Source organism: Eurytemora carolleeae, unplaced genomic scaffold (genome assembly GCF_000591075.1).
Source record: "Eurytemora carolleeae unplaced genomic scaffold, Eaff_2.0 scaffold126, whole genome shotgun sequence".
NCBI classification, from domain to species: domain Eukaryota; kingdom Metazoa; phylum Arthropoda; class Copepoda; order Calanoida; family Temoridae; genus Eurytemora; species Eurytemora carolleeae.
Genome location: NW_019396159.1, coordinates 165,421 through 181,692, shown reverse-complemented (window position 1 = coordinate 181,692; position 16,272 = coordinate 165,421). Strand labels below are relative to the sequence as shown.

The 16,272-nt window shown below is 32.1% G+C and overlaps 1 protein-coding gene across 1 annotated transcript in view; it reads right to left on the bottom strand.

Moving 5' to 3' along the window:
• LOC111696747 (diuretic hormone receptor) overlaps nt 1-16,272 on the bottom strand; it is a 68,951-nt gene that overhangs the window by 30,667 nt on the left and 22,012 nt on the right. The window contains exons 4-7 of the mRNA XM_023466469.1: nt 15,573-15,639; nt 13,640-13,645; nt 9,814-9,927; nt 5,661-5,772 (exon numbers count right to left, since the gene is read on the bottom strand). Coding sequence (XP_023322237.1) covers nt 5,661-5,772; nt 9,814-9,927; nt 13,640-13,645; nt 15,573-15,639 — 299 coding nt within the window. The remainder of the gene's footprint in view (nt 1-5,660; nt 5,773-9,813; nt 9,928-13,639; nt 13,646-15,572; nt 15,640-16,272) is intronic.

The following is a 16,272-nucleotide window of genomic DNA, read 5'->3' as shown; positions in this document are numbered from 1 at the left end:
GTAAAATATGTTTTTAAATGTTTATTCTGCGGGAAAAGATATGGAAAAAATAAAACCAAAAAATGTTTATATGTGAATTTTTGAAAACAAATTATTTTCAAGATTATTAATTTTATGACACAAGACAATTGAAAAATTAAATAAATCAGAAGTACAAATTGCTGAGATTATCCTGCAATAATGTTGGAATAATAATTCATTACAACATGCAGAATACTTTTCATAGCAAGAAACAGGAACACAAGTTTAAATTATTAATTCTAAGAATTTCAATTTCTTTTTAATCTTTAATCTAAAGGGTGAACCTAAAAAAACCACACAAAACGGATTTTTTGGATTATTACTAAGAAAATCCATATAATAATGAATGAAAATCCGCAAAACTATTATTTTGGGACCAGTTGATAGTGGATCTACCAAGAAAAAATGGATAAAAAGCTTAAATGCATCTTGAAATCACAGATAGAGACCTATCTCCAGAAAAAGCCACATGCCAGTGATGGTAAAATAATAAAGTGGCTGAATATTGGTGCAGTCCCCGGTCCTGCCACTCTCAATGCAATCAAAAAAGAAAGCCTGAGAGTCTTTGTTGTCTTTGTTGAGAAGAAGTTTGCAATGCATGGGTTCTCTGCTGATCACCTAAAGCGGAACGGACGACCCTTTCTTCCAGGAAGAAAGATTGCCCAGGTGAAGAGACTAATGAACAAATATAAAATATATCCAATAAAACTGTTTGAATCATAATGCATTAAACAATTAGAGAAGAATTTGTATTATGTGTGGTTTTTTTAGGTTCACCCTTTCTATATATAAATTTGGCTTGTCTGTCTGTCTGTCTGTTTGTATCCAATAAACGTCAAAACGGCTGAACCGATCGGGCGCAAATTTTTTGTGGGACATCTAGGGACCCCAGGGAAGGTTTATGAAAAATCAAAATTTCAAATATTTGTCTCCATCAAAATTCGATCGTCATTAAATTTTTAAAAATTTTGAAAATCCGCGAAATTTTTTGTGAAAATCCGCGAATTATTTTTGTTTTGTTTTACGATGTACACAAAGAGAACATGTTCACAATTAATTTAGAAGATGGGCGCGAAGTGCCCTCTAAGGCTAGTAAAAGTATATTTTTTTTAATTCCGATGTTTTCTCTTTAGAAATATATCTACGGTGGGAACTCTTGTATAGTGAATGCCGAGATCAATCATGGATCTTAATCTGTTGTTAATCTACAGATCAATTTATTCTTTTTTAAAGATATTCCGTGACAAGGGTCGTCTGTGGAGAACTAACAGGCAATCAAAATCTCGGAAATTTTACGTTCGACCAATAAGCGACGGAGAGATTTTGGATATCCAAAATCAACAGATCAAGCAGATTCTGCGTAAAATTCAAAAGTGCCCACAGTTGATATCGAGATCAAGTGATCTCGGGATTTCTGGCATCCAACATGAAAGTTCCCAGCTCTGATCACATTTAAAGTTAAAAAATTGACCTTGAAAACTGCTACGTTTAAAGTTAAAACTTGACCTTGAAAACTGCTAAGTTTAAAGTTAAAACTTGACCTTGAAAACTGCTAAGTTTAAAGTTGAAAACTTGACCTTGAAAACTGCTAAGTTTAAAGTTAAAACTTGAGCTGGAAACTGCACATTTAAAATTAAAATCTTGACCTTGAAAACTGCTACGTTTAAAGTTAAACTTGACCTTGAAAACTGCTATGTTTAAAGTTGAAAACTTGCCCTTGAAAACTGCTATGTTTAAAGTTGAAAACTTGACCTTGAAAACTGCTACGTTTAAAAATTTTGAATTTAACAAATTCGTTATTTCGGTCGCATGTATTCTGAACAGTATGTTAAACTTCTAGTTTAACAGTAAAAGGTTGTGGTTAACAGTGTGATTATGTAAATTGAATTTAAAGGGATCATTTTGTTGAATATAAGCTTGGAATTTGCGCATTCTTAATCTCTATAGAAAAAGAGTTGACTTCTAATTTTTGTAGTCAGACGGATTTATCTAATTCCTTTTCATGGATTTAATGGTCCGACCAATCAGAAGCCACACACATCTGCTTTCGGCCAATAAGAGTTTGCAAGTCAGCTATTTTTTTTCTCATAGATTCCTTACTTCAAGGTACTAATGCAAGGAAAGTAAATTGCAGTTGCGTATACTCTGAAACCAGTTTTCTCTGGGCGGAATTTGTAAACAAGATTAGAGGCATCAGTGTTCGTTTAGTATCCGAGGAGGTTAAAAGCATTAGATTTTGATAAATTTGATAATTCACATAATAGTTTCCTAAAACCAGAATATTTCATTGATATTTTATGTGAAAAATGGATCCCATGTCAGGCTTCGACATCCGTCTTGTGTTTACATTACCGCCCAGAGACAGTACACTGCAGTACAAAAGATGCGCACACCTCTGAAATAACTTTCCTTGCGTTATAACCTTGCCATACTTAATCACTTAAAATAATAAGTTTCCTCTTTAGATATTGAGTTCAGACGTCGTCTGGAATCAGCTCCACTAACTTAATAAAAAATTAAATTCAACCAAACAAATTTTCTTTTCTCACAGAGTCGCAAAGTCGCATTAGTCATTCCGCATGAATTTGACCTTTTTCACATAGCTCCAAACTGATGTATAAAGTTGCATTTCAAGATTTGGTCAACTTTTAGGGTCTTAGCGCCGTAGACTTTGATTTTTTCTCATTAACGCAAATTTGAGTATTATAGAGTAAAGAGGACTTGTTTTTAGCTTTTGTTTTTAAGAAGTAATTGGAAAAAGTTTCAATGCTTGTTTTTTGCAAGCTTTGGGTAACTGTGTTTTATTTTTACTGAAGTCTCTGCAGAAAGGTTAAATTTCTTTGTAATTATCAATTTTTACCCAAAAAGAATAAAAATTTGAAAATATTTACAAAATGTAGGAAATGTGCTTGAAGGAATTTACTTCACTCATTGTTTCAATGCATTTAAAATTCTATCAGTAAAATGTTCATATTTCAGTAAAATGTTCATATTTCAGTAAAATGTTACATATTTCAGTAAAATGTTACATATTTCAATAAAATGTTCATATATCAAGAAAATGTTACATATTTCATTTCATATTGTATGAGATAAAGCCATTGCTAAAGAAGAAAGGGGGGGGGAGATTTGTTTAAATGTAAACATTTATTTCCCTTCTGCAATATTTGAGTTTAAGATATACTTAAAACATATTTTTAGCTGAAACATAAACAAAGGAATTGAGTTTTTGCCACAAGCTCATAATTTCTAATCCCCTATATCTCTGCAACCTTTGATATTTCTAATCCCCTATATCTCTGCAACCTTTGATATTTCAAACGTAGACCATATGAACCAACAGAATTAACAGTTTGAAATATTAGAGGTCTACATGGAAAGATATATATATATAGGGATCAGAAATCAGAGTTTGTGGCAGAAACTTAATATTCCTTTTCATTTCAAGGATTAAGTTAGAATATTTCTACACCTGACCCAAACCCTGATTAAGATGGATTTACAATTTTTCTTTTTAGGATTTAGATATTTCTGTGCAGTGCAATTATCTTAATCCTTTTCAATGAAAATTACTATTTACAACACTAATTTCTTCGTTCAGAAACCTTCCAGATACAAATTATTTTCTTTTTTAACCTTTTTGTGTATCATATGAAACTTGGATGTTTATGAATTATAAAATGTCTTGGTTGACTACGGTGAGTAATGATGGAGGGGGTAACACAATCCTAACATTTTTCGAATCTCGAAACTTTTTCCTTTTAAGACTGAAAAATGATCTTAGTATGCCAAGTTAGTTTTATCTCAGATTCAGAATAGAACCATAAAAGATGAGCTTTTGCAACAATCTCTGATTTTCTAATTCCTAAATCTTGGCAACCTATGGCCGAATTTAAAGAATTTGAGCGGCGGTTTAAATATGATTGATTCCACTTAAAATTGTATCAAATGTTTCAAGATTTAAGCCGGCGCTTAATTTAAACCGGGGTTTAGCGGATTTAAACCGCGGCTCAAATTCTTTAAATTCCATCTCTGATGTCGTAGACTTTTGATTATTCAAACTATGAATTTTGTTAGATGATCTTGAAACTTCAAAGGTTTACACCATAGGTTGCAAAGAAGTTGGGATTAGATGATTAAAATTTGTGGCAAAAACTCATCGAATTTAACTTTTAACATCAACTTAAAATCTCTCATCACTGCAAAAAAAACTGTTTTCAATTTTAATTTCTTCTCATCTTAGCATGTTAAAATCTTTTTAAATGAAAATTCTTTTTTTTTTTGAAAAGTTGAGATGTTTTTAAAATACAAAAAGGAATCGAACTCTGATTGTCTAATCCTTATATCCTTGCAACCCAATGTCGGAGACCTTAGATAGTTCAAACTATGAATTCTGTTAGAACAAATAATCTAATATGAAACATTGAAGGTTAACACGATCAGTTTGCAAAGATTTAGGAATTTTGTTTTATTATAATTCATTATTTATAATGTATATTGTATATACTTTGCTTGTCTGTCTGTCCGTTTGCGAAGCGCCCTGAAAGCCTAGTATATTAAATGTCTGATATCCTAAGACGCTAATAAAAAAGAATATTAAAAAATAAAAATATTGTTAGAAATAGATTGGAAAACTGATTGGTTAATATCTTCAGGTCTGAGCTGAACCAAGTGGCTTAGAGTCCGAATATATAGTATTAGAAACTAGCTGAAGAGCCCGGGGCTGTCCGTGGAAAAAAAAATTTTGAAAAAAATGTCAAATTTTTAGCCTATGTCACCCCTAGGCTACCCATCAGTACGTTCACAAAAAATGTCAGTCCATTCGGTCCAACCGTTTGACCGGCCAGAAGGAACATATATATGAGTGTCTTGTCTTATTATATAGATTATACAATTATATATAATCCTTACTTAATATGAAGAGAAACATTGAAGGAAAAGGATTTACTTTACAGAAGAATATTATCTACATAACTTGTTATTTACTATATGTAGAGTGTAGACTGATGAAAAACTTATAAACAAATTGCATTCTTACACTGAAATCAACATCATAATAACATGAAACTGATTAAACTCTTATAGAAATTCTATTTTAAACCAAGAAAGATTTACCAAGATACGTTAACAAAATTACTGCTTATCATGCCAAGTTTTGTTTAAATTCCACCTAGACACTGAAGTACACTTAATATGTAAACATGGGGTTCCTGGTGTATCTTCCTTGTTTTGAAAAGAAAATGATTTAAAAATGCTTAACTTACGCCATGGAAGTGTAAAATGCGTAACTTAGATCAAGGACGTTTAAGATGCGTAACTTACACAATGGAAGTAAAAAAAATGCGTAACTTACATCATGGAAGTGTGCGTCCTGCATCACAGCAGTTAATATCATGCGTGAATTACATTATGAAAGTTTAAAAAAATGCGTAACTTACATCATAAAGGGTAAAATGCGTATAACTTACATCATGGAAGCGTAGAATGCGTAACTTACATCATAAAAGTGTAAAATGCGTAACTTACATCATGGAAGTGTGCGTCCTGCTTCCCAGCAGTTAATATAATGCGTAAATTACATCATAAAAGTTGAAAATGCGTATAACTTACATCACGAAAGTTTAAAATGCGTAACTTACATCATGGAAGTGTGCGTCCTGCATCACAGCAGTTAATATCCAGCAGCTGTTTGCGAGTATATATGTTAGGAACAGGTTGGCGTGGATCTTGTTTCGTAAACATCTCATCTCCCTGTACACAAACATTGTAAACAAACATTGTACACAAACATTTTAAACAAACGTTGTAAACAAACGTTGTAAACAAACATTGCAAACAAACATTGCACACAAACATTGTAAACAAACATTGTACACAAACATTGTAAACAAACATTGTAAACAAACATTGTAAACAAACATTGTAAACAAACATTGTACACAAACATTGTACTCAAACATTGTAAACAAACATTGTTAACAAACATTGTAAACAAATATTGTAAACAAACATCGAACGTCCCTGTACACAAACATTGTAAACAAACATTGTAAGCAAACATTGTAAACTAAAATTGCAAGCAAAAATTGTAAACAAACATTGTAAGCAAACATTGTAAACTAAAATTGCAAGCACAAATTGTGCACAAACAAAGATAATAATACGCACAATATGATGATGAACTCTATATATCTGCCATTTGTTTATTTTTCATCCAGAAAATATTGTTCACTCTTAGCTAGATATCTAAATACTTTTAGAGGTTTTATATATTTGGATCCCTGTCAGAAAGCTAGAAAGATCGATATATAGTGAATCAAGATAATCTAAAATATTCATGTTCGGAAGTGCATTAACAGTTAGAGCATCGTATCTATCTATATTCCACCCCCGCTTCTTCTTCTATTCTACATCCTTTTCTCAGTTTTTCATGGAAACTTTCAAATAATTCCAGTCTCGAGTACCTTCATATTTAATTCAACCTTATCAACTTGAAGGGGGGGGGGGTTATGGGGGCTTAGCCCCTAGAGAAGTAAAAATCAAGATTTTCAAGAGTAATGCAGCCCTCATAGTCAGCAGAGCCCTCCCCTGGAATGTCAAAAAAGAAAAATTCCAGTTTACGCCCCTGAAAAATTCCAGTTTACGCCCCTGAAAAATTCTAGTTTACGCCACTGAAAAATTCCAGTTTACACTTCTGAAAAATTAAAGTTTACGCCCCTGAAAAATTCGTACATTGTACATTGTATACAGACTAGAGACGGCAAAACGGAACAGTACAAAAAATGAATCATCCCCATAGAATAATAACAACACATATAAAAATATTAAGATTTAGGGGTTTTCCGTTCACAATAACCCTAAGACAGAAGCCCAAAGGAGTTCCTAGCAGGCAGCGCATGCTCTCTCTCTGTCTTGTTATTCAACGCTGCCTGCGCGGAACTCCATTGTGTTTCTGCCTCGGGGTTATTGTAAACGAAAAACCCCAAAATCTTGAAAAGACAGCATCTAGTGTAATATCTGTTATTGTTAATTAATCTAAGATCATCCCCTTCTAGGGAGTTAAATGTGGCAGTAACTGTTGTTTTCTTTAACCAATCAGAAGTAAAGTAATGTGTTCGATAGGTTGTTAAAAGGGCACAGAGCGTCAGGCAGTTGTGACAATTGTGCATTATTTTCACACCCGGGTCGATTTTGAAGTGTCGTAACGCCTTTGCTTTTGGTTTTACTTTACTAATACATTTTTGACATGTACTTTGTTTGTAAACGAAAAACCCCAAAATCTTGAAAAGACAGCATCTAGTGTAATATCTGTTATTGTTAATTAATCTAAGATCATCCCCTTCTAGGGAGTTTAAATGTGGCAGAAACTGTTGTGTTCGATAGGTTTAGGTTAAAAGGGCACAGAGCGTCAGGCAATTGTGACAATTGTGCATTATTTTCACACCTGGGTCGATTTTGAAGTGTCGTAACGCCTTTGCTTTTGGTTTTACTTTACTAATACATTTTTGACATGTACTTTGTACATCGTCGAACTAAAACAACATTTTTTCTAGTTTCTGTTTAAAGTAGATTTTGAGAACGTCCATATTTTTGATCACTGGAGAACCAAACAATTTAGATTGTTTTTTAAATTGTATCTCATGGCAAACTGGTCGAGGGTTGTTTAAATACATATAAAGTTTCGATATGATACTTTACTGAAGACCCCTGACACCGTGTTACATGCATTTTCCAACATAAAAACATAATTTTATGAATTTATAAAGTTGGAAAGAAAAAGGTCTAACTCAGCCATCTTAATTTAGAATTTTTAAACCTTAAACTAAGAAAGTTCCCGAGATTTTATCCGAGTTTCCGAGGAATTGAGTTTTTGCCACAAACTCTGATTTTCTAACCCCTATATCTTTGCGACCCGATGTCGTAGATCTNGTTTACACCATCGGGTTGCAAAGATATAGGGATTAGAAAATTTGAATTTGTGGCTAAAACTCAATTCCTTTGCGGCAAATCAGTGAAAGTGTTGTTGAATTTTGATTACTTTATATTTGCAATATGTAGATTTATATTGTAGATTCCTGCACTCTGCTTTTCAACATCATTTCACTGTTTAACGCAACAACCAATTGCTTCAATGAAAAAAGTTGTTCTGAGCCTTATGTACTTACATAATGAATAATACTGTTTAAAATATTTGATATTTCTCAATATCTTAATTGAAAGTAAATAAAGGAAGAAGAATAATAGAGAAGGTGATTAAAGGATGTTTCTTAAACTTGGCATTCTTTAGCTAGAAATATTCATTCAAATAAATATTCTAATCTTTTTTGGTGAAATCCTGTTTTAAAGTGCCACAACATGCAGATAAAGGAAGTCAAATTTCAAAAAGTTGTCAAAAAACTACTTTTTTTTGAGTCTGGGGAGTAAAGGTTATTCTGGTTACAAACAATTTGAAATTAATAATCGATGAAGTTAAAAAATGTGAGTTATTTTTTTATTAGCTTACACATTAGTAAAATAAATTTGTTTATTTGATGAAATAATACAAAATAGCAAAGTTGTAACAATAATCTGTTTATTTATTCCAAGAATGCTTTGTTTATATGGTGAAGTGTATTTATTTAGGTCAGTTCTCTGTTAAACTCCCCTTGTATATATATGTATATATATATATATCAACATAAAGAATCTAAAAGTCAAATAAAAAGTTGAAAAGAAACCTTCAGTTTATGTTTATATTTGTGATTATACTTTGCAGCTTGTTTCCTTTCAAATTTTTTAACAAACCAATCTTAAAGGAAAGATGTAAAAATTTTATTTTATTTTTTAAATCTACTTTAGACGAAATAGCACGTTTCCAGTCGATATCTCGTTTCACGGACTTTCGTGGACTTGTGCAAGTGCAATTGCATTGCGCGGAAATGCTATATAGTGGGAAGTTTTCATATCTTCGAGGATTTGCTTGAAGGATTTGCTTGAAGGATTTGCTTGAAGGATTTGCTTGAAGGATTTGCTTGAAGGATTTGCTTGAAGGATTTGCTTGAAGGATTTGCTTGAAGGATTTGCTTGAAGGATTTGCTTGAAGGATTTGCTTGAAGGATTTGCTTGAAGGATTTGCTTGAAGGATTTGCTTGAAGGATTTGCTTGAAGGATTTGCTTGAAGGATTTGCTNAGGGAACTAAAAGCAATTTTGCCAAAACAATTCTTTGAAATTAAAGAACACTGTTTACTCGCTAAAAATATTACTTAATTTAACAAAACGAAATATTTCACTTGAATTAGACATAAAGATTTAAAGGTTTACTTACTTAATTGAGATGATAAGATTTTCTTACTTAATTGAGAGGATAAAATTTACTTACTTAGTTAAGAGGATAAAGTTGACTTATTTAATTGAGAGAATAAGATTTACTTACTTAATTAAGATGATAAAGTTTACTTACTTAATTGAGAGGATAAGATTTTCTTACTTAATTGAGAGGATAAGATTTACTTATCTAATTGAGAGGATAAGATTTTCTTACTTAATTGAGAGGATAAAGTTTACTTACTTAATTGACAGAATAAGATTTACTTACTTAATTGAGAGGATAAGGTTTACTTATTTAATTGAGAGAATAAAGTTTACTTACTTAAATTAAGGATAAGATTTACTTACTTAAGTTAGAGAATATGATTAATCAACTTAAAACAGACAGAAGATAAGATTTACTTACTTTGATTAAAGCCAAGTTTCAATGCTTCAGAATAAATCAGAGGATAGGGTTAATTTATCAGTGGTTTAGGATTACTTACTTGAAATATATGCAGATAGAGAATGCTATGAGAAGAGCTACGAGACTCAGAGAATGTCCACAGAAATATATAATAGAGATTGCATTCGAACTTATCGGGGGCTCTCCACTTGACCTAAATATAACGAGAGTTATTTTTTTTAAATTAGGTACATTCAAGTTTTTATTTGTTTTCTTAATCAATAAAGTTTTTAAAATTAAGATCGTTTTCTTATCAAGAGCTAGGACATTAATTTTTGATTTATCTAAATAAACATATATAAAGGCCTTTGTACTGGGAAGGGGGGGGGGGTTGAGGTCCCTTCAAAACTTTCGGAGTTTTTGTTGGAAACTCTTTCAAAGCAATTTAGAAAATAAAATGTTATGTGAAACATAAAAATTCTCTTCTTTATAAAGATTGATTGGTATGTTTACGATTGTGTAATCAAGGGAACTAATTCTAGTTCTAGTTTATTGTAATCAAGGGAACTTATAATAGTTCTAATTCATAGTAATCAAGGGAAATAATTCTAATTCTGGTTCTTGGAAATCAAGGGAACTAATTCTAGTTCAAGCTTATTGTAATCAAGGGAACTAGTTCTAGTTCTAGTTTATTGTAATCAAGGGAACTAATTCTAGTTCTAGTTTATTGTAATCAAGGGAACTAATTCTAGTTCTAGTTTATTTTAATCAAGGGAACTAATTCTAGTTCTAGTACAGTGTAATCAAGGGAAATAGTTCTAGTTCTAGTTTATTGTAATCAAGGAAACTAGTTCTAGTTCTAGTTATTGTAATCAAGGAAACTAGTTCTAGTTCTAGTTTATTGTAATCAAGGGAACGAATTCTAGTTCTAGTTTATTGTAATCAAGGGAACTAATTATAGTTCTCGTTCCGAGTAATCAAGGGAACTAATTCTAGTTCTGGTTCTTGGAAATCAAGGGAACTAATTCTAGTTCTAGTTTAAAGTAATCAAAGGAACTAATTCTAGTTCTAGTTTATTGTAATCACTGGAACTAATTCTAGTTCTAGTTTATAGTAATCAAGGGAACTAATTCTAGTTCTAGTTTAAAGTAATCAAGTTTTGCACAGCTTAAGTTGTGTATATGGTTTATAGCTTGAAGGGGGGGGGGATTATTAATTTATATAATTTCACAAAATTTGTCACGCAATGCCGTATTTACTCTAAACATACTTGGTTAAAAATAGAAAACTTCTCTGTAGTTTTATAAATACAAATCTTGTTTTTATATTTTACTTTTTGGATTTTAGAAAATCTGTTTTATTAATTGAATGCAATCGTATTTTTTTTGAATTCAAAAATATTTTAAAGCTTTAAACATTCATTATTCATTTTTAAACTAATTGGATTAAAGTAACTAGAAATGTTCGCCTCTATCTGGTCAAATTGAATAATTCTCAAGAAAATACTAAAATTATGAATAAAATATTGGCTTGTTGTTGTATTTCAATGTTAAATAAATTTAAGGTTATATTTATATAGATTAAGGTGTTCCCGGTAGTTTGATTAAAACCAACTTTATCAATTTTAACTTTTAAGTTTCTAAACCCTTGGCAGTATATGTATAATGTAAGATTAATTTAATTCTAAACATTATTCAGTTGATACAGGGAGTTTCAAAAAACATAGGGATTAATTTAATCGTTCTAAATAAAACCGGTGTAACAACAGTAACAATTTTAAGTTTCAAAAATCTAATTTTTTTTTAATTAGTTAGAACAAAGCCATATTATATTTTCCATGGATATTTGTGTGAAAAAATATGTAAATTGATTTCTATGATCATGTAGCGTTTTAACTTTTTTACACAAAAAAAAGTTTTTACTCTGAAATTTGGTTGTCTAAAAACTAGAAACCCCTGCCAGCCCTTCCAAAACGGGGATTTCTGCTTAAAGAGGTTTAATTGTTTTGTTTCATTTCTTTAATCTTTTCTGGTAACAAGGGCATAGTTCAGAAACACGATCTAACCTTATACCAGAGTTTGGAAATCCCTAACCTTTATTTAAAGCAATCGGTGATACTTCAGAGCCCGAAATTTAAAAGAGTATCGTTGAACGAAACTCCCGAGTTTCCTTTTTGGGGTCTTGGCAATTGTGTAAATTTTGATTTAAGAAATTTAAAAAAATGAAGAATATGAAGAAACTTAATAAAATAATATTTCACAACAAAAATATTGATATCCACAAAACTGCCTAACCCCATTCTTGAAACCCGGGTTTCAAAACTGGTTTTCATAACGATACCCTGTCTTAAGTTTTGGGCTCAGAGCAAGGAGAATTGAATACAAGGAGGGGGCAATAGTGTTTGCGTACACTTTGCTGTGACGTTTTTGGACTGCTGGAGAACTAGTTTTTGCGTAACAACAATAATAAAGGCAGCCGATCTAATGTAAACAAACATGAGTTAGTAAACGGTGAATCTTCATCTAACGCCAGAGATGCACCAAATGTCTGTTTATCATTTGTGTTATTGTTTACAATCTTTATTATTGTTGTTACGAAAAAACTAGTTCTCCAGCAGCCCAAATACGTCACAGCAAAGTGTACGGAAACCCTATTGCCCCCTCCTTGTATTCAATTCTCCTTGCTTCAGAGTAAATTAAAACCAGGCAAGGGTTCCGTGTAAGTAAAGTTGTATTAACGACCAATTTTGTTCTTAAATTTTTAAGAACGATCTTTCGACATAATCGTTAGTACAGCAAAATCGTCCGTCCACCAGAATCAGTTCTTTAAAATAATCGTCAGTTTTATCAAATTAGGTTTAAAATTACTAACGGAAAATCTTTTGTTTCAAGTTATGTTTTGTTCTATTTTTTACCATACCAATGACGTAGATTTAAATGTGTCCAGGAGCCAGATTTTATGAATAGCTAATTATAGTTGAACAGCGTAGAAGTAGTTGAACCACTACTCTTGGTTCAATTTAGTATATATGTAAGAAAAAAATGGAATAGGAAGACGACATCATAGGTGTATTTGATGTTTCTACAAAGCAAATAGTTTCACAAGAGTGTAGACACTTATGAAATCACAAATATAATGAAATGGGTCTGTTTAAACTACACAAATGCTGTGTCTCATGCTCCTTGGGCTTTTTAAAGTTCTAAAGGTCACTTTTTTCAGGGTTTTTTGGTTCTCGCTGAATTCAGCTACGTCTCATTTTTAATTTTATTTGGTCCCAGTTATATGTAATAATAGAAAAATAAATATTTTTTTAGGATCTAGATATTTATTATCTCCGTATCGAGATTATATAAATTGTACAAAATTGTTCACATGGATTAAATAAAAATATTTTACATCAATATCGTTTACATACATTTTGAGAAAATTATGAAGGAATTTACGGATACATTTTTAAGGAAAAATTGGTATTGAGGCTACATAGACTGTGAAAAAGCATACACATTGAGAATTATACCAAAGAGGAACATTGATGGTTCTTCGTTGATATCGAGGCTACATATTATTTTAACTAGGTAGTCTTGAAGCTACATAAACAAGGTAAAGGAAGGAACGTTGTAATTAGAAAGGAACGTTGTAATTAAAAGGAACGTTGTAATTAAAAAATAAATAATAATATAGCTCGTCAATCTTTGAGACATAAAGAAGTAGATACGTTAATATTTACATGAGGGATCGAATTTAATTAATGGGAGAGATGTCACTGAACTACCTACTGCCGGTTCAACTATATATGCAGTGCTCACTGGCTTAAACTTGAATCACCGATTCAAAGTTCAAAATTTTGTACAACCCTGAAGTCAGTTGAAACATACAAACTTGCCAACAATTCCAACCAATCAGACCGCTGCAAATAATGGGTTCACAATTGTCTGAAACAGAACTCAACTCTTAGCCACTAGGACAATTAAAATTTTAAAATTTTAAAACTTTAAGTTGAACTAGTCTTTTTTATTCCTGAAGCCTTTTCTAGTATAAACAGTTGTATATACTTGTAAATCGTTAGTGTTTAGGATTATGTTTTTTTCTCTATGTAGAAATCCTTGAAACCTAAAGAATACCCTAGGGAGTAAACTATACACTGCAGTAAGCGTAATAAGATCTGTATCTAGGCTAGAGTCTAGAGAATAAGTTGTCTAGCCTAATTCTAATTTATAAATGAGGCAACACTGGGTCTCAGATGTTAACCCGGGGTCAGATGTAAAAAAGTGAAATATAAGAAAGCACGATATTTAATAATTTTGTTTCTTTTCTTAAACTTAAATATTTGATAAATTTTCTGTATTTTCTATCGGAATTTCAATCAAAATTTCTCCCCGAGTTAATCAGTTATTAAGAGATTTTTATATTTTATATTTGACCATAACGTTTAGTTTACAGAGTAGATAGTAGAGATTACACTGTACATTTCCAGAAAATAATACAGTAATAACCAAAAAACTAAAAACTAGACTTTTAGACTCAAGTTATGATTTTAAATGTCCAATGAATATGAGGCACAGCAATTGTGCAGTGTAAACAGACAGTGATTTAATAACTTGATTTTAAAACTATTTGCTTTGTAACATCAAATGCACTTTAGTATTGCTTTAATGTCGTCTTCATATTCTACAGTTTTCTGGTTTTAACTGTATTTATGGAACATTTAATCATTATTATTACTGAACTCTAAGCTGATAAATCTTAGTAAATGTTTTGTAAAAACACAAATACCCATTAGTAACATTGGTTGTTAAATTTCAGATTAATAGAAAAAAATTGTTTGAAATACTTTAGTAAAAAATGTCACTCAGAACTTCCTTTATAGGGTTGAACAATTCTTTAATAGATTTTTAACTTTCAGTCCAAATAACCGCGTCACGCTTTTGTCACACACCCAGTTCTTTTTATAATTCGTATATTTAAGAAGTTTTATCCCTTTATTATAAAAATAATAATATTCTAACCCCTATATCTTTCCAACCTGATGGTGTACACCTTTAAGATGTTAGGTACTTTCCCAAAGGATTTTTCCCAAGTGGCAACTTCCCAAGGGTATTTTCCCAAGTGCCAACTTCCCAAATGTGCAATTTCCCAAGCGGCAACTTCCTAAGTACTTCCTAGCCGCAGCGCTCGACCCCACCCTGTTCTAGCCGCGGCGCTCGGCCCCCCTTGCTCTCGGCCTCCCCCATTTCAGCCTGCGTCGCCTCAGAGGGCTTAACCTACTGAATGAAGTATAGGAAGGTATACTGCATGAAGCATAGGACGGTATATTGCATGAAGTATAGGACGGTAAAATGAATGAAGTATAGGACGGTATCTTGCATGGAGTATACGACGGTATATTGCATGAAGTAAAGGACGGTATACTGCATGAAGTATAGGACGGTATACTGCATGAAGTATAGGACGGTATACTGCATGAAGTATAGGACGGTATACTGCATGAAGTAAAGGACGGTATATTGCATAAAGTATAGGACGGTATACTGCATGAAGTAAAGGACGGTATACTGCATGAAGTATAGGACGGTATACTGCATGAAGTATAGGACGGTATGCTGCATGAAGTATTGTGGTTAACATTCTTTAAAAAGGAAGGAACTGTTATGTTCTAAGATAGTGGGGTCACTTGACAGTGGTAGGTTCGCAATATATGATTCGCAATATATGATTCAAAATAGCGAACAATCCCTTTCAGTAAAATAAAGTTTTCTTTACACTAAAGAAAAACAATTGTTTGTATTGTTAGAAGTCTCTCAACAATAATTGGGTTCATATTCTCATCTTTCAACCAAGGGCGTATACAGGGGGGGGGGCTTACAAGCTGAATAATCTGACTTGTTAGCCCAGACCCCGCCCTCCAGACACTCCAGGGAGGCGTTATCTAAACACAGATTATATAGATAGGATATTCTATAGATGGTTCATTCAAGAGATAGGACATGTCATAGATAGGACAATTCATAGAGAGGACATTCATTTTATTGTTCATCCTTCACCCTTCAATCTGCGTCCTTTGTCCTTTATACTTCATCCTTCATCCTTCATCCTTCATCCTCCATCCTTCATACTTCATCTTTTATCCTTCATCCTTCATCCTTCATCCTTCATCCTTCATACTTTATCCTTCATTCTTCATCCTTCATCCTTCATCCTTCATCCTTCATCCTTCATCCTTCATCCTTCATCCTTCATCCTCCATCCTTCATATTATTTATTCTTTCATCTTGCATCATTCATCCTCCATCTTTCATCCTTGCATCCTTCATCCTTCATCCTTCATCCTTCATCCTCCATCCTTCATACTTCATCTTTTATCCTTCATCCTTCATCCTTCATCCTTCATCCTTCATCTTTTATCCTTCATCCTTCATCCTTCATCTTTCATCCTTCATCCTTTATCCTGTATCCTTTATCCTACATCCTTTATCTTACATCCTTTATTATTTATTCTTTCATCTTGCATCATTCATCCTCCATCTTTCATCCTTGATCCTTCATCCTTCATCCTTGATCC